This window comes from Mytilus edulis, chromosome 4, assembly GCF_963676685.1.
Source record: "Mytilus edulis chromosome 4, xbMytEdul2.2, whole genome shotgun sequence".
NCBI lineage: Eukaryota > Metazoa > Mollusca > Bivalvia > Mytilida > Mytilidae > Mytilus > Mytilus edulis.
Window position 1 is genome coordinate 55,003,808 of NC_092347.1, and position 27,598 is coordinate 55,031,405.

Here is a 27,598-nt window from a genome sequence, read left to right on the forward strand (position 1 = left end):
GGTACATCACCTCCCAAAATATGTAATTTCAAATCGACCAAGCTTCAACATTAAAACCGACTTTTTTTTAATTAAAAACCGAAAGAATGTTACAGAATTTTCTCTCATGAACGGTTATACAAAAGGATTTTTTTTTCGCTGTTGCAGTTGTATTTCGTTTTAATAAAAAAAAAATGTTATTTGAGAAAAAAATGTTGACCATAAGTAATCCTAGATTAACATTTTTTTGTGCTGATAAGGGGTATAAATATGAACAAAGTTAAGTTTCTGTACAAACATTGAATAGTTCATAATGGAGGGAATTAAGTTATACGTAGCAATACTCTGCTTAATTGCTTGTGATGCTTATGGTAAGTAAATAAGTTCGCTTTTATGATGTTTTTCTTTATAAATAAACATAAAACTGGCAGTAATTAAAACAGGACATAAGATTCTCGTTTAATTTTTTTTATTCAAATTTTGTCTGATAGTGACACTAAAGATTCAGTCGAAATTTAACTTTAGACTTAAAAACACGAAACCCATCAAAGACCGACTTTTGATATGGTGGTTAAATTTTGAAGAAATCAAACCAAAAAAAATGTCAGGACGAGTGCCTCACTCAAGCAGACTTTGTTCCATATGTGGCATCATGAAAGGTGCAAGTCTTGAATCAGTCTTACTCGCTTGGTGTTTTTACATTCGAGAACATGAATATTTAATATTTTTAGAAATATGTGGGAAATTAAAGTTCCTTATGTACATGTACTGTTTTTGTTACAGATAAAGATGTGTACACAGACGGATACAAAGTTGATAAAAAATATCCGGATTCATATGGTAAGATATTGATATCTACAATTTAGCGCACAGAATCCTCTTCTTATAAACGAATAATATTTAATGATACTAATTAGGATATCCTAATGTTAAGACCAACTTACATTTTATAAATGAGTATCAACTACCAAGAAGCTGATTTATCCGATTGAAAGGATTTATGATTCAAACTGACGAAACGATGAATTATGAAACAGGCTAAGTTTTCTGGTGGATGAAAAGTTCCATTAATGTTGTGCTAGCCTATTATTAATAACTTCAAAATTACTATAAAAACCATTTCAGTTCTAATGAGTGTCAACATTTACAGTTTTTCTATTGCATGTGTGTCAATACTTTTATACAATATATTTTTGAAAGATAAGGGAGAAGATAACGTAGTGTGATTAAAGACCACATATAACGACAGGCAACACTATGACCAAAATAATAAGACGAACGTCCAAGTCTTTTTTGTTTTTATAAGCAATACGATAAGTTTTTGTGTGTGATAATAATTTTCTACCATATTATTTTTGCAATTTTTCGATAATGCATTTAACCGTAGTCGTATTTGGCACAACTTTTTGGAATTTTGGGTCCTCAATGCTCGTCAACATTGTACTTGTTTGACTTTATAACTATTTTGATAAGAGCGTCATGGATGAGTCTTATGTAGACGAAACGCGCGTCTGGCGTATAAAATTATAATCCTTTGATAACTATTTAACATTTTACAAGCTTATGTTAAATTTCTGTATTTGATTTAGATAAACCAGCAGTATATACATCTGAAGAAAAGTATGATGGTGAGCTTGATTTTCATAATAAATCTAATTTTAGCTCGGTGTTACCAAACAATTTGTTTTTACTATTCTGTCTTATGCATCAAGATTCACCGTAATTACAATATCAAATTTCTTGATTCTGTGTTGATTGTTTCGTGCACGGTGTCGTGAAGATAGATATGTTTACACGTGTTTATCGGACCATTACCCATAAAGCTGTATCCATTTGTTGATACTTTATACTTTCAATGAAACCAAACGCTGAAAATTCTTTACTTATCAAAAAAGATTCTAGTACGTAACTAGACCTAATGATTTAAGGCATACTGCAGGCGAGCGTATGCTGCATATTTTTTTTAACTCTTTGGTTGCTAGAATGATTGCTATCTCACATTCAGCTAAGTTTTTCAGTAAAAATCAGTTTGAATAAAATTTGTTCATACATGAAATTCTGCATTTTACTTTAGACGACCCATTATGATTCACAAGTTATCTTTAAGTTTAAGTATTTTTCTTATTCATTACTAACAGCATTTGTTTGTAATTCCTGAATAAAAATATTTCTATTTCTATGTCTATTATAACTAGTCTGCATGAGATCATTCAAAAATGTATACATTAATTGAATTGAATAAAGGCGTGCACGAGTTGCACATGAAACACACGCTACAGCTTTATCAAAAAATGAGATGCTCACTGTCAACCATAGATCTGTTGCATGATCCGATTAGAATTTAAACATGGTCTCCCTCTTCCATTGTAGACAACCAAATTTCATAATGGTCGTTAGAAATGGAGTCATATTGCACGATTTACAAAACGACTAATGACACCTTCCTCTAGATAACTCGTATCTTTTTCATAATCATTGAAAATCGAGCCTAGGAATAACTGTGAAACTAATAATATAATCATACGGAAAATCAACAATGAAAAGATGGAGATACACGATATGCTTGACGCACCTAGTCTCGCTTGTGTTGGAGTTCATGCGATTTCCACACGCTTTTGATTTTTACCCTGATTTACATCTTCGTAATGGATTATTGCGATTTGAACATCGATAAAAGACTGTTGTATCGAATGTTATAATTGTTTAAATAGAATGTTTGCAATTTTCAACATTTTATGCAATTGAAAAGGTAATGTACACACACAGTTTTGTGTTACAGATAAAACTGAATACCCAGAAGGATATAAAGCTTCAAAAATAATTAAAGATGCGTCTGGTAAGTTGAATTAGTACGCTACTGAAGATTTACATATTATCGTATAATGTATCATTTTTTGTGGAATGACGAAAACTTGTTTTTTAGATGATATTTGATGTCACGGTTTTGCCATTTCAATTGATATTTTATGATGTAATATGTAGCACTACTGGCTAAGAATCAGGATGAAGGTTGGCGCATGTTAAAATGTCCAAACCCGCTGCATTTTATGCACCTTTCCTAAGTCAAAACTTTGTTGTGAAGTTGTCGTTTGTTTGTATTGATCATAGATGTTCTCGTCTCGCGTTTTTTAATGAAGGCTGTTGGTTTTGCTTTTTGAATTGTTTTATCCTAGTCATTTTGTGCCATTTAAATCTTGCTGTGCGGTGTTAACCAAGGCTTTGCGTTGAACGCCTTTGAAATATAATTATTGACATTAATTTTTTTTTACTTGGATGGAGAGTTTCTCATTGCCACTCATACCATTTTTATCTATTAATATTACACTATTTTCGTTAAAAAAGAGTACTTTTTTGTTTATTTCTGACCTCGACGAATAAATTTGTATCTCCGTAAGACTCTTTTATGATTTGTTGAGTCCATTTTACGACAAATATATGTATAAAATTTTCTTACGTCAGACACGCGAATCAATGAATGTGTGTTTGTAGATATATGTTTTTGTGTTCTGTTAAATTGTTCCTTTTAAAATTGTTACCCGATGATGACTGCTGTACCCATATTTTGACTGTTTTATTTAGTATGTCTGTTTAGTTCACGCATCATTGAAAATATAACGGAATTTGATGAGACTGTCATCAAAGTGAGAGGTTTAGCGCTATAAAACCAGGTTTAATCCACCATTTTCTACATTTGAAAATGCCTATGCCAAGTCGGGAATATGACAGTTCTTGTCCATTCGTTTTTGATGTGTTTTGTCATTTGATTTTGCCATGTGGTTATGGACTTACCGATTAGATATTCCTTTGAGTTCAGTATTTTTGTGATTTTACTTTTTACATTTTACTTTTTGCAGCGAAAAAAGTTTATTCACCAGTAAATAAATCTGGAACAAAGTATACAACTTCTAAAGGTAAGAAAAATTTTGATTGTGTAAAAAAAATGGCAGAGTGTAAAGAGTTTAACTGCTTAATGTTATAGATGTCACAGTTGTAAAATAAAAATATAAAACACAAACTAGACGAAAGCAAAACATAGCTGTCTCAAAGGTATAATATCATGCGTTTAAAAAGTCAAATTCAAGAGACATGTGCACATGAAAACAACACAGAACACTGAAAAGATCAATCACTAGCCCAAATAGGAACGAGATTTATTCAGCGCTTTCGATAATAGTTTAATAAAAAGACATGTTGAGACAGTGCTTTTGATAGGTTATGAACATGCATTTGATAATTAAAAAAAACCCAGCCTGAAGCCTATTATTGAAATACTTGATAATTGCCTGTCTCGGGTATACCGTTTTGGATACTTTTGGTTTCGATGAGATTTTCAACTTAAAATTTTGGATTTTAATATTTATCCCTGGAGAATCACTGTAAGTACATTAATTGTTGAAATGCACATATGGTGCATACACATTGGTATACTGTCCTTTTATAATCTGTTGTATTGAGAAAACAGTTTTAGCTGTTCGTGGTGTGTAAATGTGTTTAATTCAATGTAATTTTTAAATTGCTTTACTTCCTCGCTGAATATGTCTCAAATCATAAGTATATGTTGTTAGTCTGGTATTTATTGTTTTTTAGATTTTGGTTCATTTGATGTTTTGGAGTTTAGTGTGACGTCCATTTTCACTGAAGTAGTACACATTTTGTTTCTGGGGCCAACTGAATTCCTCCTCCGGTTGTGGGATTTTATCGCTGTGTTGAAGACCAATTGGCGTCATTGAGCGGTTTTCTGCCCTTTGGTTAGGTTGTTGTCTATTTGATACATCCCCCTATTTCCATTTTCAATTTTAGAATAGTTAATTCCAATAATGCATGTACATAAATGATTGAAAATTTATAACAATTAAATTTTGATGATATTTGTTTCGGTAAGCAGCGAATCATCGATATTGAGTCCCATTCGTTATATATCCAACATTTTTGAAAAACGAAGCACAAAGTAATGGAAGGATTCAAACTTTATTATCTTTATCCTTTTTGAAAATTAACTTTTGATAAAATGATTGATTTTGACTCCAAGTTGATATCTTGATAAAAAAAAAACCATGGCAATCCGGAATGTTTTCCTCACAGGTAACACAAAGTAAAGATCTATCTTATATCTATGCACATGTTGGTGCAATACGATAGCTGTAAAAGTTATATTATATCATATTATAGCAAAATCTTCCAATTTTATGAGAAGCAGTATCTTTGGTTCTTTTTTATATAATCTCTTCAGATTTTTTTTTTAAAACGTCGAGTTTTTCAACAGGTGCATAAAAGTCCTCACAATCGTTCTGGAAAATGATAAAGAAATTCACATCTGCACACTTGTATTGGATTGGGCATAATTTGATGTGTTATTTCAAAATAAGTTCCAGTCAAATTATTGTTGTGATACTTTTGAATTTCACACACAACATTTGCCATTTTAAACCTTACATTAGAAAAAAAATCAATAGAAGTCGAATCATACCTGCCTCAAAGCCACATAAAGTATATATATAATTATGGAAACAAATTTGCTTTTTTTTGTTTTTAACAATTTATAAGACATACGAAAAAGTAATACCAAAACTAAAACTGTTTATTACTTAAAAAATGTAACTTTGTATTTCATTCTATACCTTTGTAAATAAATTATCCGATTACGAAACAACTCAAGCTCGATTTTGAACAATTGATAAACATGAATTAAAAAAAAATGCGTTCTTTTTCAGGTTGTGGACCTTTTAATTGCTACTATGCCTTTGACTGTGGATTTGCACCGCAATTATGCACTGCAAATTGCTTGAAACATAAGGGATGTAAGAAAGGAAATTGTGTAGACAATAGTTGGTGTTGCTGCGACGAATGTCTTGATTACTAGTTAACTATCCAAGGATCCTTTAATGATCTTTCATCGCAAATAAAAATGTGTGTAAATCTTCTTTCACGAATACTTTTTTCTTTCTGATATATATTCCCTAATAACTTGTTATCTTTAATTCACATATTAAAAAAGAAAAAAAAATCAAAATAAGACATATATTTCAAGTGATAACAGCTTAAGTTTCTTACAATTTAACAAGTAGGAGACCAAATATCAACACTCTTGAAAGCAAATATTTACATTTAAAGTATTAAGGATCATTCAGAATGGCTTTTGTATGAAAAAGTCAACGATTAGCTAGATTAGTACTCTTCGCTTGCCGATGAAATATCATTATGGTGGTCGACCTGTTCATATTTTTGAGATAACCATTTAGCTGAATTCTTTGACTGACACTGGTGGTTTTTTTTTCGTCTATTTGAAATTCCTAACGAAAAATCTCTAAAAACGTACATTGTGATTTTTTTCTCATGGCATAAAAACGTACAACACACTAGACATCTGTTTATAAATTTTGTTTCTACTATATTTTAAATATATACATTATTCCTTTCTTCTGTGCAAAAACATCCCAAAGCATATTTATATGAGCGTCACTGATGAGTCTTATGTAGACGAAACGCGCGTCTGGCGTACTAGATTATAATCATGGTACCTTTGATAATTATTGTATCTTTTAAAAAAAACACGCATAGGTCGAAAAGCTTTCAACTTGATAGAAAGTATAGCTTTAAAGATATAAAAATGTAGAAATGTATGTGACGTTTAACAAACAAAACACGTTAAAAATATTAGATAAAATCAATAATATGGTCATTTTGAGAAAAAAATGCATAACATATGAAATATAATCGAAGATACAAGCGTCTGCAAAATAAAAATAACTTAGTAGGATGACATTTCTCAAAACTTGAATACGAACTGTTTACTCAGAGATAAGGGTTTATCTGTATAAAAATGTATTATAAATAGCTGCTAGAATCGGAAAGGTATATATTGAGATATAATGGGTTGCCTGACGAACATTTAATAATACAACCTTGGAAAAAACTTCATGGGTTTCAAAATATAATGCACCTTAATTTGCTATGTGTCCACCATAACTTGACATGACAAAGGTCCCAGTAAGGTTTTCACGTCACTATAAAATATGTCTAACGCTACAAAGAAAAAAATGATTGTTGTATGACGTCAAAGATTCAATATAGTAGATATTTAAATAGCAATAATGTTTATAAAAATTGTTGAAATTTGAAGAGCCAATATTCATCCTTAGCTGGTTATGAATAGAATTCAAATATATTCACACCTTCATATTCTAGTTTATCGTATACTTAACAACTTCATGCTATTAAACTTTTGAAATTCATTTAAATTCCTGTAATGACAGTCTGCGGTGACAATCTTCCAAAGACTCGACAGCTGTTTCTCTGTTCCGTCGACGTACTGCCTTTGCTGTGACTGCTTTGAAAATTGCCATGATAAACTCGAACATCTCTCCAATTGTAACGGCTGACAATCCTAGCCACAGTCCGAGCTGTCCACCGACATCTGAGATCAAATTCTGTGACTAAAGAATAAATTTAAACACGAACTTAAATTTAAGCACAGCAAAATAGTACAATTGTATTATAGCTTACTTTATGATATACATTTGCTCATTGTTTAAGGTCGTACGGTAGTTTCTAGTTGCTTACAGCCACGCCATTTGGAATATGGTAGATAGTTATCTCATTATCACTTGTATTGATATTGTCGAGATATAGATATAAATGATCGATTCGGAGAATAGTGTCAACAAAGATAACATTCAATAAGCAAGATTACTGAAACGCTGCTACACAATCTTTTATTCTACGTCACTCTATATAACATCTGTCCGTTCGTCACACTTTCCCTAGTGAATAGTTAGCAATACACAGATAGGAAAAAACTTAAAATTGACACTCACAATTTTTAAACACTCTCTTTCCATTCCTTTCTAACAAATAAGGCTTAATATTTGTGTTATACATGTGTATATGAACAGAAAGAAAATCTTCCATAGATTTGATTTATAATGGTTAAAATAGTGAAATTTATTCTCTTGTTGGTGTAACCATGGCAACAATCTGCATTTATTTCATACAAAATATTGAAAATAGGGTGGTAAACATGTAACAAAAGTCTCCAAAATTTGGTCCAAAGGAAAATTTCAATCATTTACAGTGATACCTTTCCTGAAACCATAGACATATTTCTATCAAGAGGTTCAAAAGAGTTCATATGCATTCCTGCTCGTTTTTTCATAAAATTGAATTGAAAAGATCAAGCGTGAAATAATTCATGGACCTATGAGCGATACGGATAGGAAAATACGGACTGTAAATCAAGAAATGGTCTCTAAAACATGCTAAAAACAATCTAAATGTTCATATAAACCCACTAAGAAGGCTATATTAATCTTCAATTATCTAAAAAAAACAATTTTATTGTACAAAAACTTTCATATTTAAAAAATTCACCATGCCCATAATGCGAAACTAAACTTCTAGCTGTGTTTTGCTACCATAGAATGCCTTCATCTTTGGTCGGCAGCTTGGCAGTGTTGGATTGAACCATTTGATCATTAGGAAAACACTAGTTCACTAAACGGCCTTGATAATTAGGTTCTTCGAACAAACTACTTACAGAATAATTTCTCTTAACGCACTGGGAAAGATATCAAGAAAAAAAATAAGATGTATAAGAAGAAAAAAACGAAAAGACAAAAAGTGCACAAAACATTCAACAAATAAATTGTCGTAACATATAGGTTATGTGATGTTATTTGTAGGGAAAATTTAAATACCTTTTTAATACCTGCAATGATTGTATCAATTGAATGGGTAATGATATACAAGTTACTGCTGTACCCCTAAGTTTAACAAATTTACCTATTATGTCTGTTTGTTTTGTTCTCACAACGTTGTCAATAAAATGGAATTTATTGCAACTGTCATACAAGTGAGAGGCTAAGCTAGCTATATAATCACGGTTAATCCATCATTTTCTACATAAGAAAATGCCTGTACCAAGTCAGGAATATGACAGTTGTTATTCATTCGTTTGATGTGTTTGAGCTTTTGATTTTGCCATTTAATTAAGGAATTTCTGTTTTTATTTTTCTTCTGAGTTCGTTTTTTTGTCATTTAACTTTTTATTACCATCAGACAATTGGAGTTATCTTTTGTCGTCAATATTTTCCCCGCGGGGGTATCAAACGATCACTGTGTATTTATAAGACACGAAGCTGACGTACATGTTACTGTGCTAAATCTTTATTTCATTTTGAATTTAAGGAAGTATGGATTGTACCAACAAAATATTCGACCTCACAAATAAGTAAATAACGTTAACCTTAATTATCTTCGTATGGTTCAAAATATAACTTATCAGTCAGGAATCACATTGTAGTGTCAGTATCACAGTCAATTAGTTTTAAATATTACTGCAATAAAATAATGGTCATGGACTAGACATCTATTCGGAGCCGCCATCAATTACTAGTAGTCAGATAAACGCGAAATATAGATTCGACAACTTCGTCACTACTCATTTTGACCTTTTTGAACACTCTTATTGCACAAAAAAATACACAATTCAATAAACGCAATCAAATGGGAGGATGAGTCAGATAATAAAAATACTTTCACAAACAAAACAGACTACGCATAGCACTATTACTCTGAGTTTTATAAATCAATAGGATTACGACATCGATGATCACATATATTCAATTTTGAAGTAACATTTCTTCTTACTGGTTGAAAATTATTTGTCTATCAGCTCATAGATACTAATTTGACATGTGACCGTGACGTAATCAACTTTTTTTGCGTGATTTACACCTTAAAATAGAACTTCAAATTTCATTATAATATATAAAATAACAGTCACATGTATATGATTTCCATCCATTTGTATATCATTCTATTCTATTAGTCTGCTTGTGATAGTGCAATGCAAGTTCATAGCGGAAACTTTTCTGTAAAAATTCGATTTTCCTAAAAGTTTGGATACAAGTAACCATTCATATTTTCCCGAAAATTATATTTATTCGAACCGGAAGTCCGCTTACAATATTGAGAATATTGTGTCAGGTTCCCAGACTGTCGGTACGTGTGCATTGATATAATCAATGATTTTTACTTACATATTTATATATACTACAAAACATCTTCATATTATAAATTAGCAAAAATTAGTTATTTGCGCGTACTTATCATGTTCATAGATCGGTCAAAATCCCAAAAGTAGTTTGCATAATTTTTGCATTAATGGAAATTTAGGCGATAGCAGTACATCGAAATGACCCCAAGGTCATCGCGATGTAAGAAGTGCAGTAGTTTCTTCAAAAGTATAATTAAGGTTCCTCTGATGAATATTGAATCTGACGAAATCTGAAGGATTTTCTTATCCCAGGAGTAGATTACCTTAGGCGTATTTTGGCATAACTTTTTGGAATTTTGGTCCTCAATGCTCTTCAACTTTGTACAGTGAGCGTCACTGATTAGTCTTATGTAGACGAAACGCGCGTTTGGTGTGAACAATTATAATCCTGGTACTATTGAAAACTATTTTACACCACTGGGTCGATGCCACTGCTGGTGGACGTTTCCTCCCCGAGGTTATCACCAGCCCAGTAGTCAGCACTTCTGTGTTGACATAAATATCAATTAAATGGTCATTTTTATAAATTTCCCATTTACAAAACTTTGAATTTATCGAAAAACTAAGGATTTTTTTATCCAAGGAGTAGATTACCTTCGCCGTATTTGGCACAACTTTTTTGAATTTTGGTCCTCAATGCTCTTCAACTTTGTACTTGTTGACTTTTAACTGTTTTGATATGAGCGTCACTGATGAGTCTTATGTAGACGAAACGCGCGCCTGGCGTAAAAAGTTATAATCTTGGTACCTTTGATAACTATTTCATAATTCAAATATCGCTAACTTATTTTTTTACCTAAGGAAAAGATGGCTGAAGTCTAAACATAGATTTGAATCCTATGATTCTGATAAATCTTATTAGAAGAAATATAAAATGTTATCATACAAATTTTACACAATATGTTTTACAATAGTTATCAAACTTTTACAATCCAAGCGGAATATTTTACATAATATCGAACGAACCTCATAAGCTTTCTGTTGTTCAATGGTCTCATACATCATTTCACGGAAATAAACTTCCACTTTTGCTAAGTTGTCATCGCTTAAATACAAAAAGCAAAGATAAACTATGATTGTTTATAGTTTATGGCAGTGTGCGTTTCAGGGTCGATATATACAATCATTGTGATCACTGTTTATTCAGAAAATACATAACGCAACTTTTATGAGTACGCAGTTCATTTTCGACTTATGATTATGAATGTCATTTTGCTAATATCGTTCGTTTTTCTTTTAAAAATAAAGAGGTGAACATTATAAAATAAAATAAGGCCAATGAAAATATCGAAAATAGGTTTCTTATGTTATCTCTCCCTGGTTGATACATAATTTAAAATATAGCACAATCATTGTAAATGTTTATTGTAAATGTTATATCATCTGGTATCCCCAAACATCTGTCAATTCATCACATCAATTTTAATTTGAAATTTACTTGTTGTGTTTATTTGAAATTACCTTTAATAGATATAGGGTTTTTGTTTTTGTTATGTATCAATTTTAGAAAGTTCTTACTCCATGTACTTTTGTTTACTATTTAACAATTTAGCGATAAAAAAAAGTAATTACCTGTCGATTTTATCATGTCCCATGAAATCCAAACTTGAATGTTGAATTTTATAGTCTAAATAATCCTGTTTTATAAATAAAGAAAAAGAAAAATTTAAATCCTTTGACATTACACTCCAACATTTCTTTAATTATCAATTTTTATAATAAATGTAATCCCTTTTTACCAAGACAATAGTGTCAGAAATTATTGGCCCGTTTTTCATGCACGAGAATGATCAAAGATGTTTACCTAAGATGACTAAAACATATACTTTTATTCAGTTGTATTGAACGAAGATAAACATGTCAAAATACTGGCATTTTTTATCGACAATTTTTTTAGTTTGGGAAAATAATACTTCAGCTGATAGTCAGTCATCCGATGGGTGCTAACTGTGCACTCTTACTGACTTAATGTTGTACTCATATGAAGCAGAATTTTCACAGATCATTTTTACAGACAGAACGAAACAAAATTTTTGGAATTTAAAACAGTTAGCCTTGGGCGATTAAGAGTTAGTATATTGTAAAGACGTCTGCTTATTGTTGAAGAACATATGCTTATTATATCTTTTAAATGTCGGTCGGTATATAGAAAGTGTTCAATTGACGAAAAACGAGTTGTAGGTTTCGCCTGTGGCTTCTATTTTGGATGAAAAAGAGATTTTTACTTAAATTAAACATTGGTAAATGTCTTCCTATAATCGAAAGGTTTGAACATAAATACCTGTATCTTAAAGTATGTCACCCACTATTGTGTATTGTGTATTTTTCTTTCTCTCTTTATGTTACAAAAAATGGCGATTTACGTAAGTATTCTGTTGTCAGATTGATAAGTGTGTGTTCGGTATTTGATATACAACCATTTTACGAAATGATGAAACCACACCTTCTGTAATGTTATTTTACATTATTTCTTTTGCTATGTATATTTTTCCTCCTTGTCTTTGGTTAAACTGTATAAATGCGATACACGAATGATGATATTATACACCCCATTCCAATTTTAAAAAACGTTATAAATCACTAAAATGAACCGCAGACAAATGTTGTTGTAAGTTGGTTCTCAATTTTTTCAGTCAAATCAATCAATGCATCCGCATCCTAAATATGATTAAGGTAAATTGCAAACTGTAGTTGTGGTTTAATTTGGGAATAATGCGGAATCTAAATGAATCTCGTCTAACCTCTCCGTGATTTTCGTCGGTTTCGGATTTTCAGCTTACTTCTGATGGTATTACGGTTGTCTCTCTTCGCATTTACTAAGTTATAGACGGATGTTAAAATGTATTCCCATTATTATTATATTATTATTATTTATAAGCACACATTGTTTATGAAATCGGCTTATTCTTTATACTGAAAATAACGACTTCCTGTAATCACAAATATCTATTGAAAGTGTCCTCGATGATTATTTTTTTCTAATGAAGAGCTATGTCTACTGTATTTACGTACAATTCAAGTAAAACAGCTGTAAAAATTTACCTCGTAATGTTTACTGGGCCAGGTTCCCATGGATATCAGTGGCTCGAACTTCTTTTCTCTATAATGTGTTAAGATATACTTGAATAAGGTTATAAAAAATCTTTAACTGGTTAGGATAGTTATTAAATAAGGCCGCTCTTAATTGACCGAAGCATCAATCGAAATATCAAGATTTCAAAAATCAAATTAGAGACGAACACTATATATCATTAAGCCATTTATCTTAACTAGGTATGAAGCACTTAGTTTATCTTCAATTTGAAATCACTGTGCAGGTAAGAATTACAATCAAGATGTTCAAACGTATACATGTACTCTAGATAAGCTACCATGATTTGGGAAAGAAAAGTTTTATCTGATCAACCTCAATTTTTGGTGGGATACGTGTTAATCAGTCTTTGGCTTTTTATGTGTTGTGTTGTGTGAAGTGTTGTTTGTCTGTTCGCCATTTTCTTTGATAGTCATTACATTGTCAGTCTATTTAAACTTATGAGTTTGAATGTCCCTTTGGTATCCATCGCATCTCTGATGATGATATGAAAATGACTTGAGGCTCCTGGTTTGCTAATGGAATCGTTCATATAGCATACACATTAGTTGATAATAACATAAAAATCAGGGGAAAAAATACAGTTTAAGTGCCACCCCCACTTTCACGTTAATGAACATTTTAACGACAAATGAAATGATCTGTAGGTTTAAATCTTTTGCTTCTTAATTGCTTGCTTACAGTTTTCTGAAATTGTCCGTTTATGAATTAACAACTTAAAAAGAAACTCAGATTCTAACTCCCTCAGGCGCAGATGACTTTAGATGAATTTGTCTATGTTTTAGGTTCTTTTAAGTCTTTTTATAGCTCAAATTACATCATTGGCATTCAACTACTAGTACAAATGTATTAAAATTTTGGAGTTCCTGATGAAGGTAAATCCAGAAAAGCACGTCATGAAATCAAAAATGCTAAACTATCAATTTAAGATAACAGTTTTAAAATGAAAGTCACTATTAAATGTAAATAGGAAAATATAGTGTAAGGAACACATTTCTAAAAAGACGTCTGTAAGCATTTTACTTTTCTTCTATAGAAGTTAAAAAAAAACCAATTAATTCCATCGATTGATTTAAGATATGTATTCATACGTCAGTATTTGTCCACTATTTCTAATAGCTTTTATTGGAAGGATTTGTTAAAACAAAAAGAAAAGCGAAAGTTAGTAAGCGGATTTTCAAATTCATAAGTTGAAAACAAACTGACAACGCCAGACAAAAATAACAAAAAAACAAACAAGGACCAACAATAGTACACAAAATGCAATATAAAAGGTGATCTAAGATGCTCCGGAAAGGTAAGCAGATCCTGCTCCAATTTACGTTTATCAAAATAAATATAAAAGAGAGGCAAAAGACAGCAAAGGGGCATGCAAACTCATAAGTCAAAAATGAACTAATGAAACTTATAAACTAATAAAATGGCATGGCTGAAAAAAGGAAAAAAAAAGACCAACAGACAAAAAAATGTAATTAAAACACAACCTAGTAAACCAAATACGGAGCAAACACAAACCCCAACAACTGGATGTAATTAGTGCTCTGCAAGGGTAAGTAGATCCTGCTTCCCATATGGCACCCGTAAATATTATTCCGTGTTTTGTGACAAATACAATGAAACCTACACAATAAATAAAAAAAATAGATGAGAGAAAATCTCATGGAAATAACGAACGAAATGTTGTTTAAGATGGCTTCGAAATAAAAAATAAAAACGTTCTAATAAAACTTTCTAAAAAGGTCAGTGAAATTCATAAAAAGACTACCAGTATTCTTCTGATAAATATCCCTGTTATACAGATACATACATGCACGGATTTGGACACATGAGTTCACATTCTTGCATCTGATCCGTCTTTTCCCAAAGACAAGCCTCTGTAAAAAAAAAATACGATACAGCAAATGAAGATATGTAATCAAAATGAGGTTAGAGAAGAGAACTGCGTATCATATACAAGAGATTTTTTTATGAAATTTCATAATTATGAAATGACACTTTTACTTTGCAAACAAATAATTTGGACAGTGATTAGGAATTTTTCGATCTAAAACAATATAGGCGGAAGTAATATTCTATGATGAAATTCCTGATTTTCTTTTTCATGTTAAAAAAAAAGATGACATCCGTCTTCTGTTGTTCAATGTGATCAACTGAGGTTTTAGATTTATCATTTTTTTAATGGAAAAGAATTCAACTTTTCAACGTATTTTACCTACCGAGATTCTTATTTTGAAAAAGGAATACCACAATTATTCTGAAAATTTTTAGCCTGCATATAATTTTTTGTACTTTAAATCTTTTTTTAGTTGTTGATATTCTTGATAATACAGCTAGCTCCACTACGCTAACAAATATATCATTTTCGAGTAAATGCAGCAATGAGCAATAAATGAGATATCCCGATAACTCTATGCGTCAAATACTATTACTGATTTTGTTAGTTTAAAATTTGAAGAAAAAAAGCATAGCATACAACCAAGTTGTCCTTGTGATTTTTACAGAGCGTGTTTATAACAACAGATTGAAACAGTTTGAATCGGTTTCAATTTTTTAAGTCCCCGTTTACGATGAATTAAAGCCAACTCTTATATGTGTACTGGTTTATGGGATGTCCCTATACCTATAAACCATATGTAACGTTTGGTTGATAAGAAAATATGACAATTAATGGAAATGTTTTGCTGAATTGTTTATCTTTAAAATATGTGCAAAATGAGATATTTGTTTTTCACATTCTATTGGCTTGACATTTGTTCTTTTAGAAATTTGTGTGTAGACATGAGTGAAAATCTCTACTTAATCTCTAAAAAAGCACGTCATGAGAAAAAACTTCCCGTCATGAATAAAACGAATTAAACCCGTTAAAAATGTAGAGCCACGGTAGTAGTAATTTTTCTTCACGAATTTAAAATTTGTTTTCGCGTAACTATCAGTGCAAAGATGCTAGTAATGATATAAATGTACTTACGTTCCTCGAGATTCATACAGTCGCAAACCGATGAATTCTCCGGTTTTTCATATAAAGGAACAACACACCCACATTTTTCTTTCCAAATATTTTGTTGACAAGTTTTTGTACAAGTTGATTTTTCGTAGATTACTCCATATCTTGTTTGATACAAATTTTCAATTGTCCCTTCCGTTGCACAAGATGCATGAGGTGGTGTTAATCGGGTAATTTCTGTCTGTAAATTTGAAAACGAAAGTGAAGAATTACTTTTTTCTGGAATTACAACCTTCATCAAAAACACTCACTAGAAGTGAACTACAATTAACAAAGAATTGCGATCATTACGATAGAAAATCTTGAAAGTTTGGGATTATTTAGAGCGGACCTGGAGTTAGCTAGTTAATCCGCAGAAATTCTGTTTTTTTCTTCAAAATTTGGAATTTGCAAAGTGTTTTTGAATTTGTCTGTTGAATAGCTTTATAATGTTGTAATTCAAATACGGATTAAAATAACTACATCACATTTTCTGGTTATAATCAGCCAAAACCCAATTATTATAGAAAAACATACAAATATATTTTGATTTAATCTATATCTTAAAAAACACTCCTTTTACAAAATGTTAGTTTAGAACGTATACTGGTGAATTACAGCTAAATAATGAACTGACAGTCTTTACGAAGACCCCCCCTAATCACTAATATTGTTTTAGTCTAATTATCAAATGTTGGATAAACATAATAACCCGTATTTACTACGACAGGAGTCCTTCTGCGCTAATTACATTTTTCGTGGTTATTATTTCGCGCAAAAATGAAATGGATGTCGCAAGCAGGAAAATGTTTAAATTAACCGCAAACAACGTTGAAGTAAATATCAAGTATGTAACAGACAGAATAAAATTAACGGAAGCAATTTCTTGCACCAGATCTGCATAGCAGATGTCAGCCAGAACCAACAAAAAAAAAACACATTAACAAGGGCAATTTTGATCTAACTTTAAGTGACATGAATTAGGTTCTTGGTATGATATTATATAATTAAACAATGTTTCATATAGGTTATTTTTCAGTATTTCTGGAACGACAAATTAAAATAGCTATCAGGTAGCACTTAGTAGCACAGTTCCTAATAAAATTAATGTGATTGTTCTAACAAAGTCAACAACCATTATTGAAAATATAATAACAAAAAGAAAAATGGATATCACAATTTTTTTCATTTTATGGTTGGAATAACAATTAAAAAGCTCTTTCAAAACGCAGGAAATAACTCTTTCATTATGATTAAAAGCTCCTATTTTAATTCTGTTGTTGTACTCGATAAACTTGAGATCGTGTCTAAATAGGCCATCCTACATTACTTCTAATGAGTAGACCCGAATGACAATGGACATGATTGAACCTTTTTTAGTATTATTCATTTGTTAGCTATAGAACGGTTCGATTTGAGATATCAAATACAAATAATATGGTTTGATTAGATAATGTCGGTTCTTAATTAAACACAAACATATCAATTGACTTTTTTCTCTCTGATCAGTACTTCGATTGATATGTCAGTTTGATGTCCAATTAGTGTTGTATTTGATATTTTCCTTGCTAATGATAAATAATTGTTCAAAATTTTAGCAATTTTTTTTAAATTAATTATTTCATTGCCAAAATATTTTTGAACAAACTTGTCAAACATTATTGTTATTACCAAGGAGCATTGCTAGAAGTCCTAACAGATTTTATTGTTTTCCAAATTATAAGAGACACATTTTTAGCCGAAATATATTATTTTGGGGATTTTCATGATTTTTGTAAACTTCTTGAATCGTTGACCATTATTTGCATAATCTACAGAATGACCATTAATGAAAATAAATGGTTATATCAAACTTTAATTGGCTTTTTAATTCTTATTTCACGCATGTCTTTTGTAGACGAAAACTTCTAATGATGTGCAAAATTATAAGCCAGGTATCTTTGATGAGTTTAGTAAAGTAATAGTTTATGCGTAAAATACATCTTTTTTATTTAATTTTTTCATGACTTGAAAACAATCTACCTCATTTTGATTACAAATTATATGTTACTTGGAATAAAACTTGTCTAGGTGAAGAATATGAAAATTAAAATAACGAGAATACGGAACTCTGAGAAAAATTCAATACGGAAAGTCCCTATTTAAATGGTAATATCAAAAGTTCAAACACATGAAACGAATGGATAACAACTGTGATATTTTCATAATTCTATATTCAATAGATGTACCCAAAAATAGCACTATGCGTGTAAGTAGGTAAATTGGTGATTTGAAAACACAATTTTTTATAATTAAATGCAAATTATGTCTATAATTTCTCAAGAGACACAGCAATAACAGTTGATATTAACTGTCATTGACCAAACATTAAAACAAACCAAGGGCTTCTTACCACTTTAAGTCCAACTGATGTCATAAATCCAACTGGAATTGAAAAACCATCGTCTTCTAGAGCGGGAAAGGTTCCCCGAGTGTGAACTAGAACACGAACCGCTGCATCTTGAGCAAGAGCCGGCATGTACTCATACTGTTGTACGTTCAGTTCTAGCGAAAGTCCTAAAAGTAAAGGTTGGCCGTGTTGTTTAAAAACATTAAAGGAAAAACTAAGATTTGTAATCTTTTGTCACCTCAGATTGTAATCGAATATGTTCTACCAAAACATACATAAAAACAGATCAATATATCTTAAAACAAAAGCTGTAAATTTTGAAATATTCGAAAATCAAAAAACAAACAAAATGCAAAAAGGTTTAAGATAACATGTACAAAAAGGGAACGCCCAATGTTTTTTCCTCGATTTTAAAGGAACATCAGTTTCGTTCCTCAATCTTAATGCTGCAGGGTTTATTTTTATGTAACATTCCTTTTTCAATTCAATATATAGAACATTGTAAAATCATTATAAACATTTAACGTATCTAATTTTAGAATTATCCATTTGTTGCATCTTAGTATTTCATACATAATCACTTGAGGTAATAAGTTTAGCTTTTTGTTTTAAAACGTTTGAGATATTTTATCATCATTCATTTCGTAATTATTAAAATAAATCTGATAGAACCTATTCTTGAGTAGCACACGACCCTAATAAAAATAATTTGAGCATTTTTGATCTTGAGCTATATTAAAGATAGATCTATTTTTTTTTTAATGTAACTCTCGTGTTTTGTACATACAGACGTAATTGATTGATTTTAAAATCTTTATGTTAACATATTTGGAATCGGATAAAAATGTACTTCAAAGAAGTGATTGTTTTCGAATGCTGAAAATAATGTTTTTGTCACTTACTATCAGTGGCCTTTTGACTGCGGTTGGTATATACATCAGTTTAAAAAAAATGTAACTCTATCAATGACATATCTGAGTTTCAATTTTACTATAAGCATTACCCATTAATGGCCCCGAGTATGTACTGTACAGTGGATCTTGACTGTTGTTAAATGCATTAAACGTGAAACAATTCCCATACTTTACGTTCGGGACGAACGTAAAATTCCTGAAAAAAATGAAAATACATAAATCTGTAACAATAATTGCACGAACTGAACAGAGCAATTCAGAATTTATTTAGTATTTGGATTTATTTCATCTACATTGGTGTTTCTTACGTCGAAATCTGTCTTCTTTGCCTTTTTTTTGTGTTTTTTGTCTTTTGCTTTCTTATGCTTCATTCCTTTATATTTTATGCGTTTAGTTTTTGTGTGCATATATTATGCTGACGCATGATATTTCATATAGTCCATTGTAAGAGCTTCATATGTTACTATTACAACGAGGTTCTGCGTACATATATACCATTTTTAGATAGTTCAAACTTACTTACTTTCAATCAATCGGTTAGCATAAAAGGCTACGAAATATATTAAAAATATAAAATATGATTTTTATTGTTTGTTCAATCATTTATGAAAGGGAAATAATGAAATAATAATTCACTTTAAGCAGCCAGTATCGTTAAATTTTGTCAAAATAATCTAAGAAACATTGATGAAATCGACCACGTTGAAAACGTATTCATGTGAATTTCAATGTAACCCTTTAGCTAGAGATGGATATCGCATGAATTATGCGTGTTCAATTATTTAAAGGAAAAGAATGTCAATATTGAATATACATATATTCATATACTGTCAATTTATATCAATCTTTTAAAATGGTGTTACTTTGGGTAAATACTTTAATTAAAATTATTTTTAATATGCCTTTATTAAAGTTCTTTCAATAAATAAGAAACCCCATAAATTGAATGAAAATTTACTTCTTCACAGTTATAGTTTCAGCTTTCATTCCACATGTCCATGCATATTTAGCACGAGGAATGACTTGCTTGATAATATCAGATAACTCGTATTATCATATCATTATTATTATATTTTAAATAAACAAGTTAAAACTTACTGTGGAGAACATGGCATTCCTAGAAACCTGCATGAAACAAGAAAATCTTCTATTTGATGACCGTATGATTTAAGTTCAGATTGGTCCATGTTTCCGGCAATTGTGGCATAACCAAATGTGGCAACCATTTCCTGATCTTCCGTTTTATAGAAAGCCGCCGCCGTGACTGGGTCAGAAAGAGCAGACCATACATTAATGCTATTATTCTTCATCTGTGACATTACATAAGTATCTGAAAAACAAAATCATGGGCAATTTTAACCTATGAATTTTGAATAAGTGTACTTATAATGTAATTAACAGAAAAGAAAGCATGACATATTTATTGCCTCTTATATCATGTAATTTATATTTGAAACAAAATGAGTAGCACACAAATAAAATCACACAACATTTTGATAGAAACCTTTTTTTATGCATTCAATTCTTAGTAAATAGTTATCAAAGGTACCAGGATTATAATTTAATACGCCAGACGCGCGTTTCGTCTACATAAGACTCATCAGTGACGCTCAGATCGAAATTATAAAGTTATAAAGCCAAACAAGTACAAAGTTGAAGAGCATTGAGGACCCACATTTACATAAAATAATGCTTATATTTATGAAGTTTTAGAGAAAATATCAACTTGAAAATGAAGAAAAGCTTGAATTAAAATGAAAGCAAGTCCCTCGTATACAAACCAACACGAGACACTAAAAGAAATATTACATGAATGTTTCCTTTACACACAAAAAGTTATCGTGTCCATTTAACAACCAAATATAAAGCCGTCGAAAAAGGCATTACTCAACTTTAAGTTATAGTAGCTTAGTCGACGGATTGGTTTAGGATCTTTTGATTAGTGGAGTTGGTATAAAAGAGGGACGAAAGATACCAAAGGGACAGTCAAACTCATAAATCTAAAACAAACTGACAAAGCCATGGCTAAAAATGAAAAAGACAAACAAACAACAGCACGCACGACACAACATAGAAAACTAAAGAATAAACAACACGAACCCCACCAAAAAACAAGGGGTCATCTCAGGTGCTTCGGAAGGGTAAGCAGATTCTGCTCCACATGCGGTACTCGTCGTGTTGCTTATGTGATAACAAATCCGGTAAATAGTCTAATTCGGTAGGTCACATTCATGAAAGGGAAGGGGATTGTAGTTACGACGTAAGGAACATATCCGATATCATTTGTGAAACGGTTATTCCATAACGGTCAACCAACTCGTGATGTCGTCCGTAAAATTTACGAAGGGATGTGTGTGTGTGTGTGTGTGTGTTTTGAAGAGTAAATTATAATTAAATACGTAATGTTGTAACAAATAACTGCACAATGGAAATACATATATTAATTCTAAAACCAGTTGTCGGCATGACACGGGAAAAGTTCTCTTTATTTTATGAGAGTATGATATTAAACTACTAGAGGAACGGATTGCGCTTGATTTTCATATAAAAAAGACACAATCAGTTTAATTAAGGTATGATGCTGGTATGTTAGTAACTGCTATAGGTCGTTTTGTTAATTTTTGTCGATCTTTGCCATTTTGCTTAGTTTCTTATGTTATCTATTTCAACATCGGGCTAGAGGTATAGGGGTTGGTTGGGAATTCGCGTAACGTTTTTAGCAACGCCGAATGTTTTGAACCTGTCTAAACCTCTGAACTTTGTCTTGTAGGTGTTTGTTTTTAAATTGTGGTTTATTTATATGTTTCAGAGTAAGAAGGACGTTCCATTTTTGCTGAGCAAGTATATATCTATACTATTAAACGAGAAGACCTCATTTTGTGTGTCGCTTCTCTTCCTTCCACGATAAATTAATCATCGTGCCTCTGTGTTTTATAGGTAACATGCATAGTCGCATTTGTCATCCGTTCTTATGATTATTCAGAATGAGTTATTTTGGGAGAAAAACGACAAAAAAAGGTGTCAGACCACCAATTACTCCCTCCAATTTAGTCCTACTTTGACACAAAATAGTGCTTTTGATGTCATTGTTTACTTAAACTAACCAACAAATTTGCAGAAATGAAACTTTTGGTGAAAGGGAAATATATTTAGACCATTTTGAGCCAAAATTCACTTGTCTATGGGTTTGCATTCAAAATTCAGGATTAATGCGCTACATAGTACACTAATTTAAGATTTCCAGAAAACCGGGAGTTATTTTGGTAGTACCTGTCTTTTCAAAATCAGAAATTTGTTACTAGACTTTAAACATTGGTTGAAAATTGGCATGTAGGAAGGTGATACATGTACAATTCAGGATATACCTGGTTTCCTTGAAGTTAAACTTAAGGTAAAATATTTAGAAAGCTGTGAAAATTGCAAAATTTGGTTGAACAGATAGGGGTTTTTAATTGCTGGTCTGACACCAAAGGAGTTCGGATATTGATTCCGTCATCAGACTGACTTTTAGTCATAGATAAGACTTCCGGTTTAAAACAACCCATCGTATGATAGATAACAAAAATCGAAAAATAATTAACCAATCAGAGCGTTCTCCATATCATGGTGTTTAGATCGCAAGAAACACAACTATTTTACCTCCTTAGAGAGGACAATTATTTTACGCATTTTATCTACATGTAAACTACGATTATGCTACTTTAATATGTAGAATCCTCTCTGTATTCTGTCTACTGTTTTTTTTGAAATGTTTACTATTTAAGGGGTCATACCAGTTGCATATATATAAAAATAAATAAAACATGTGGAAAAAAAATGTGTCCATAGTACACAGATGCCACCTCGGCCCTATATTACTAAGTTTCGAGTTGATTGGACTTCAACTTCATCAAAAACTACCTCGACCAAAAACTTTAACCTGAAGCGGGACAGACGGACGGACGTCACGAACGAACGAACGAACGAACGCACGGATGTACAGACTAGAAAACATAATGCACATAAATGGGGCATACAAGTAGTGATTTGGCAAACATGAAAGTAGGGTAGAGACTAGAGGGAGGCAGGACCTTTTTCGGGACTTCGGGATCGGATGTTTTTAATCTCGGGATTTGGGGATTGATCAATACGGGATCCGGGAATATATTTTTCGATTTCGGTATTTCGGGATATGAATTTCTTTTTATTCTGCATCTCGGGATTTCATGTTTTTAAGACCGGGATTTCGCCCCCCCCCCTCCCCCCTCAAATTAGCCTAAGTCGGTCTTAGTCATTTATAAAAGGTTCATATCCTACCATTGGCATGTTAATAAGGCTCTCAAAAGACTTTTAAGTTTTGTAACAGGAAATTTATAAAAATTACCATATAATTGATATTCAATCATATCAACACCAAAGTGCTGACTACTTGGCTGGTGATACCCTCGGGGACGAAACGTCAACCAGCAGTGGCACCGACCCAGTGGTGTAAATAAAATGTCAATTTATAGCACATTTTTATAATTGATCAGTTTATTAATGCAGATTCACATTTCAGAGCAAAAAAATTATTATATGAAATAAAGCTATTTAAATTTCAGTCTTATTTTCTTTCCATTTTAATCATTTGTTAAACCATTCAAGCATTTGTCGATTTGAAACATTAGTGTCCTAGTTTATATGTAGCATTAATGTCAAATGTATGAAGCTGAAAAGTCAATAATAATGATTTATAATTTACACATAAGTACGCTCAAGGGGATCTGAGAGGATAGTTTGTTTCATGACTTCTCAATGTACACACTAAATTGCAATTTGTTTGATACATGCTTTTATAGCCTCAAAGGCAGAATAAATTTTGATTATGAGAAGTCATTTAAACACAATGCTTAATAAATACATATAGAAATGGGATTTTAGAAAAAAAAAACAATGACAATTATTAAGAAAGTATACAATGTTAAGTTTTCGGCTTTTTTCATCTAAAAGTAATGTAAAACATTCTCCGTTAACAAATTAAATGCAATGATGATTTTCAAAATACTTCATCTAATTTTAATGTAGTACATTGCTTCATCTCTGCTTTTTCTTAAGGTTTAATACATGTTATCTTGAAGATGTAGATCCTAGTTGTTGGCAGCAAAGGTGAATTTACAATTACTGGTCAAAAATATTAACATGAATACGGTATGAATTATGTAATTATCCGGCCAAACACAAAATAGCCAAGTTGATGTTGCCATTGTGTCGCAATAATTTTTACATAAATAGTTTAGTAATGAATGTATGTTTTTATTATTATTCTTTATTTGCCTGTATGAAATCAGTGACAATCCCAGTTATTATTCGTTTTTAGTTATTAATTGTATGTTGTTGTTGTTGTTGTTGTTATAGTAAATTTGCAAGCGATTGTACAGTCGTTAAAAATGAACAATTTAAGACAGGTAAGACTATATATTAGAAAAGGTACATATAGTCATGTGAAAATTCTGGTAGTAACGATGTTTTTTTTTATGTTTATTAAACATTGTTTTATTGCTGCTCTGTGACAACTTAGATCGATTTACTCGGAATCCCGCCCTTCTAAGGAAAACTTTTGGATGCATATGTCGTTTATATTATTTTATTGGCTTTTATGTTTAAAACTTAAAGCAGAAGGCCGTACGGTGACCTATAGTTGTTAATGTCTGTGTCATTTTGGTCTTTTGTAGATAGTTGTCTCATTGGCAATTATACCGCATCTTCTCTTTTATATAGTAACAATTGAGTTCATCAAACTTTCCATAAAGCAACTTGATATTTTTTCGAATGTAGGAGCCCTGTTTGACAGTCTCCCGAATTACCAAAACATTATAAAACTGTACAGTTCCGTTCCCACACTGTTATACATTGGATAACATAAAAAAAAGTATGCTACCCTCACAAGCAGAAATCATTTCAGGTACATGTGTTGCGTTTTATTGTATTAAAAATTTATGTTCGTTAAGTATGGCTAATCAGAATATAACAATTCATAAGTGCATGAACATAGAACATTACGAACCATAGAAAGGTTGGAAGAGAGCCCAGAATTGACATAATAAATGTTTACATTGGAAAATATTCTGTTATGGATTTCAAAGTAACAATTTTAACTTAAATTCTCTCTCATTAACCTTCTCAATTAATGTACTTAGCTTACACCGAGAAACGCATTGTCAATCGTATTTACTATATAATAAACATTTCATTGTTTTAATTATTTTGATATTGTTTTGTATGAAATAATAGTTGGATAATGATCTACCTTGTTATATTGATGATAAACACCAAACGGAAAAAAACCTAACGACATTGAAATTCGAAACGGTTCGGAATACAAACTAATATGTCCGTTAAAGCAAGTTGTTTCTTCAAAAACATCTAATTGTTCTGAACTAGTACCATAAAATATATCAAATTTAAGGTGGATTCCATCTCAAAAGCGATCATGAAAAAAAATTGATGTAAGATATTGTACTCTGCAGTTGTTCGAATCAACGTTATGAAAACATATATATCAGTAGTCTTGTCTTTACAATTGGTCCATTTTGTTCTATTTTGACAACGCAATTTAATTTCACAATGAACTACAATAAAAGCAAAATATAATAATTCTCGAATATACTTAAAAATTATGGGATTCTTGCGTCTAACATTGTTTTCGTGTATCACAAATCAAGGTCCTTTAAACATATTTTGTTGTTATCTACATGAATGTACAATTAGTCATTGCACGGAGAAGTGGCATAAGTCAGTCAACTAAAGTGTGTATTTTTGAATCGAAAAGTTCCTATGACTGAATAATTCAAATCTAAATTTTCAAATGAAAATTACTTAACAAATCAACAAATAACGATAATTATCTTCAATATTTATTTAACTGGTCATCGGGAGGAGACGGGTTAATATCAACATATTATTTGAAACCAGTAAATAAAATGAATTAAGGGTACAATAAATTCAGCAAAAATATAAATATTTGTTTTCTCATTACAAATTTTATTTATTACACAATTAGTTACTATTTTATGATATGGTACAAAAATCAACCAAAAAAAAATCGATTCGGTTAGGCCCCAGATGATTATTAAAATGTTTATATCATTGAAAAAGCTCCAAATTATCTCCCTTTGATGCAAGAATGCCATTTTTGGCATTAAAATTGAAATATCTTTTTTTAACTCATCGGTGACCTATATTTTTTTTTATTGTTTTCAAATAAGCTGTACACAAAATAAGTGGAATCATTGTTCCTTATTTCCAATGATTTCTCGAGCTCTTGTAAACGTTCCAATGATTGATTCATCTTCATTGTTTTTCTCAATCCGTACCTCATTTCTTTTATCAAATTTGCAATAAAACATTGAACTGATGTAACAATTCTGGCTTTTATGGAGCGATCTTTCGTCATGTCTAGCAACAGTGGATTGAGGTACATTTTACTTTTGAAAATGGAACGGCTAACTCTTCAAGACGCATCAGTGCATGGCCTGTATTGGATTTCATTCATGTTGCTAAATCAATTATTTACTTTAAAGTATATCGTGGAAGCTGGAAACTTGTTAAAAAGTAAAGTAACAAAAATACCAAACTCGTATAGGAAATTCAAAGACAAAACATCCATAAAAACCCAACCACATCAAACGAATGGATAACTGTCATAATTCTGACAATATGGTGACAACAATATGTGACAAAAAAAAACCGATATATTTTTAGATAAAAAGTTAAAAATAGGTTAATCCTTTTTTCCTGTTTTTGTCAGGGTATTGTTTTTCTTGAACTATGCTTCTGATAGCTCCTTTGCAATTTTCTATAGTTGGCTAAATTTTACTAAAAAGGTTGGAACAAATATCGTTGATTTCTTCTGAATCTTCAAATCTGTCCTGCTATAAATCTAAAGTTCTTCTGAACTAATTTACCGCCAGTATTTACGTGTGTAAACAACTTCCGTTAGAAATTCAACAATTGCACAGCGCATTTTTTCTTCTATTTTTTTTAATTTGAGCGTTCGTAATGAAGCGCTTTTTGCTCATCAATTCCTAAATTATTATTTTCATTTCAAATCCGGTCAAACATTTTTCACCAAAACTTGTTGGATATAAACTCATGACCACACCAAAGGGAATGTGTTGCTTACCGGTTTTTCTAGTCGTTTTTGTTCCATTTTGTCTTTCTGTTTGGGATT

General features: G+C 31.1%; 2 protein-coding genes across 2 annotated transcripts in view; one reads left to right on the plus strand and one right to left on the minus strand.

Annotated features, from left to right (window-relative positions):
• The first annotated feature begins 261 nt into the window (after positions 1 to 261).
• On the plus strand, positions 262 to 5,900 carry LOC139519968 (uncharacterized). Its single transcript, XM_071312298.1, has 6 exons — positions 262 to 350; positions 763 to 819; positions 1,569 to 1,607; positions 2,759 to 2,815; positions 3,834 to 3,890; positions 5,691 to 5,900. The coding sequence occupies exons 1-6, from the start codon at positions 293 to 295 to the stop codon at positions 5,837 to 5,839; spliced, it is 417 nt and encodes a 138-aa protein (XP_071168399.1). The 5' UTR covers positions 262 to 292; the 3' UTR covers positions 5,840 to 5,900.
• The window catches only part of LOC139519967 (acid-sensing ion channel 1A-like), a 32,665-nt gene continuing 10,603 nt past the window's right edge, over positions 5,537 to 27,598 (minus strand). Inside the window, exons 2-10 of the mRNA XM_071312297.1 lie at positions 20,509 to 20,740; positions 19,500 to 19,606; positions 18,500 to 18,663; positions 16,093 to 16,309; positions 14,932 to 14,998; positions 13,076 to 13,133; positions 11,606 to 11,670; positions 11,000 to 11,078; positions 5,537 to 7,412 (exon numbers count right to left, since the gene is read on the minus strand). Of these exons, the coding sequence (XP_071168398.1) occupies positions 7,209 to 7,412; positions 11,000 to 11,078; positions 11,606 to 11,670; positions 13,076 to 13,133; positions 14,932 to 14,998; positions 16,093 to 16,309; positions 18,500 to 18,663; positions 19,500 to 19,606; positions 20,509 to 20,740 (1,193 nt within the window). The 3' untranslated portion in view covers positions 5,537 to 7,208. The remainder of the gene's footprint in view (positions 7,413 to 10,999; positions 11,079 to 11,605; positions 11,671 to 13,075; positions 13,134 to 14,931; positions 14,999 to 16,092; positions 16,310 to 18,499; positions 18,664 to 19,499; positions 19,607 to 20,508; positions 20,741 to 27,598) is intronic.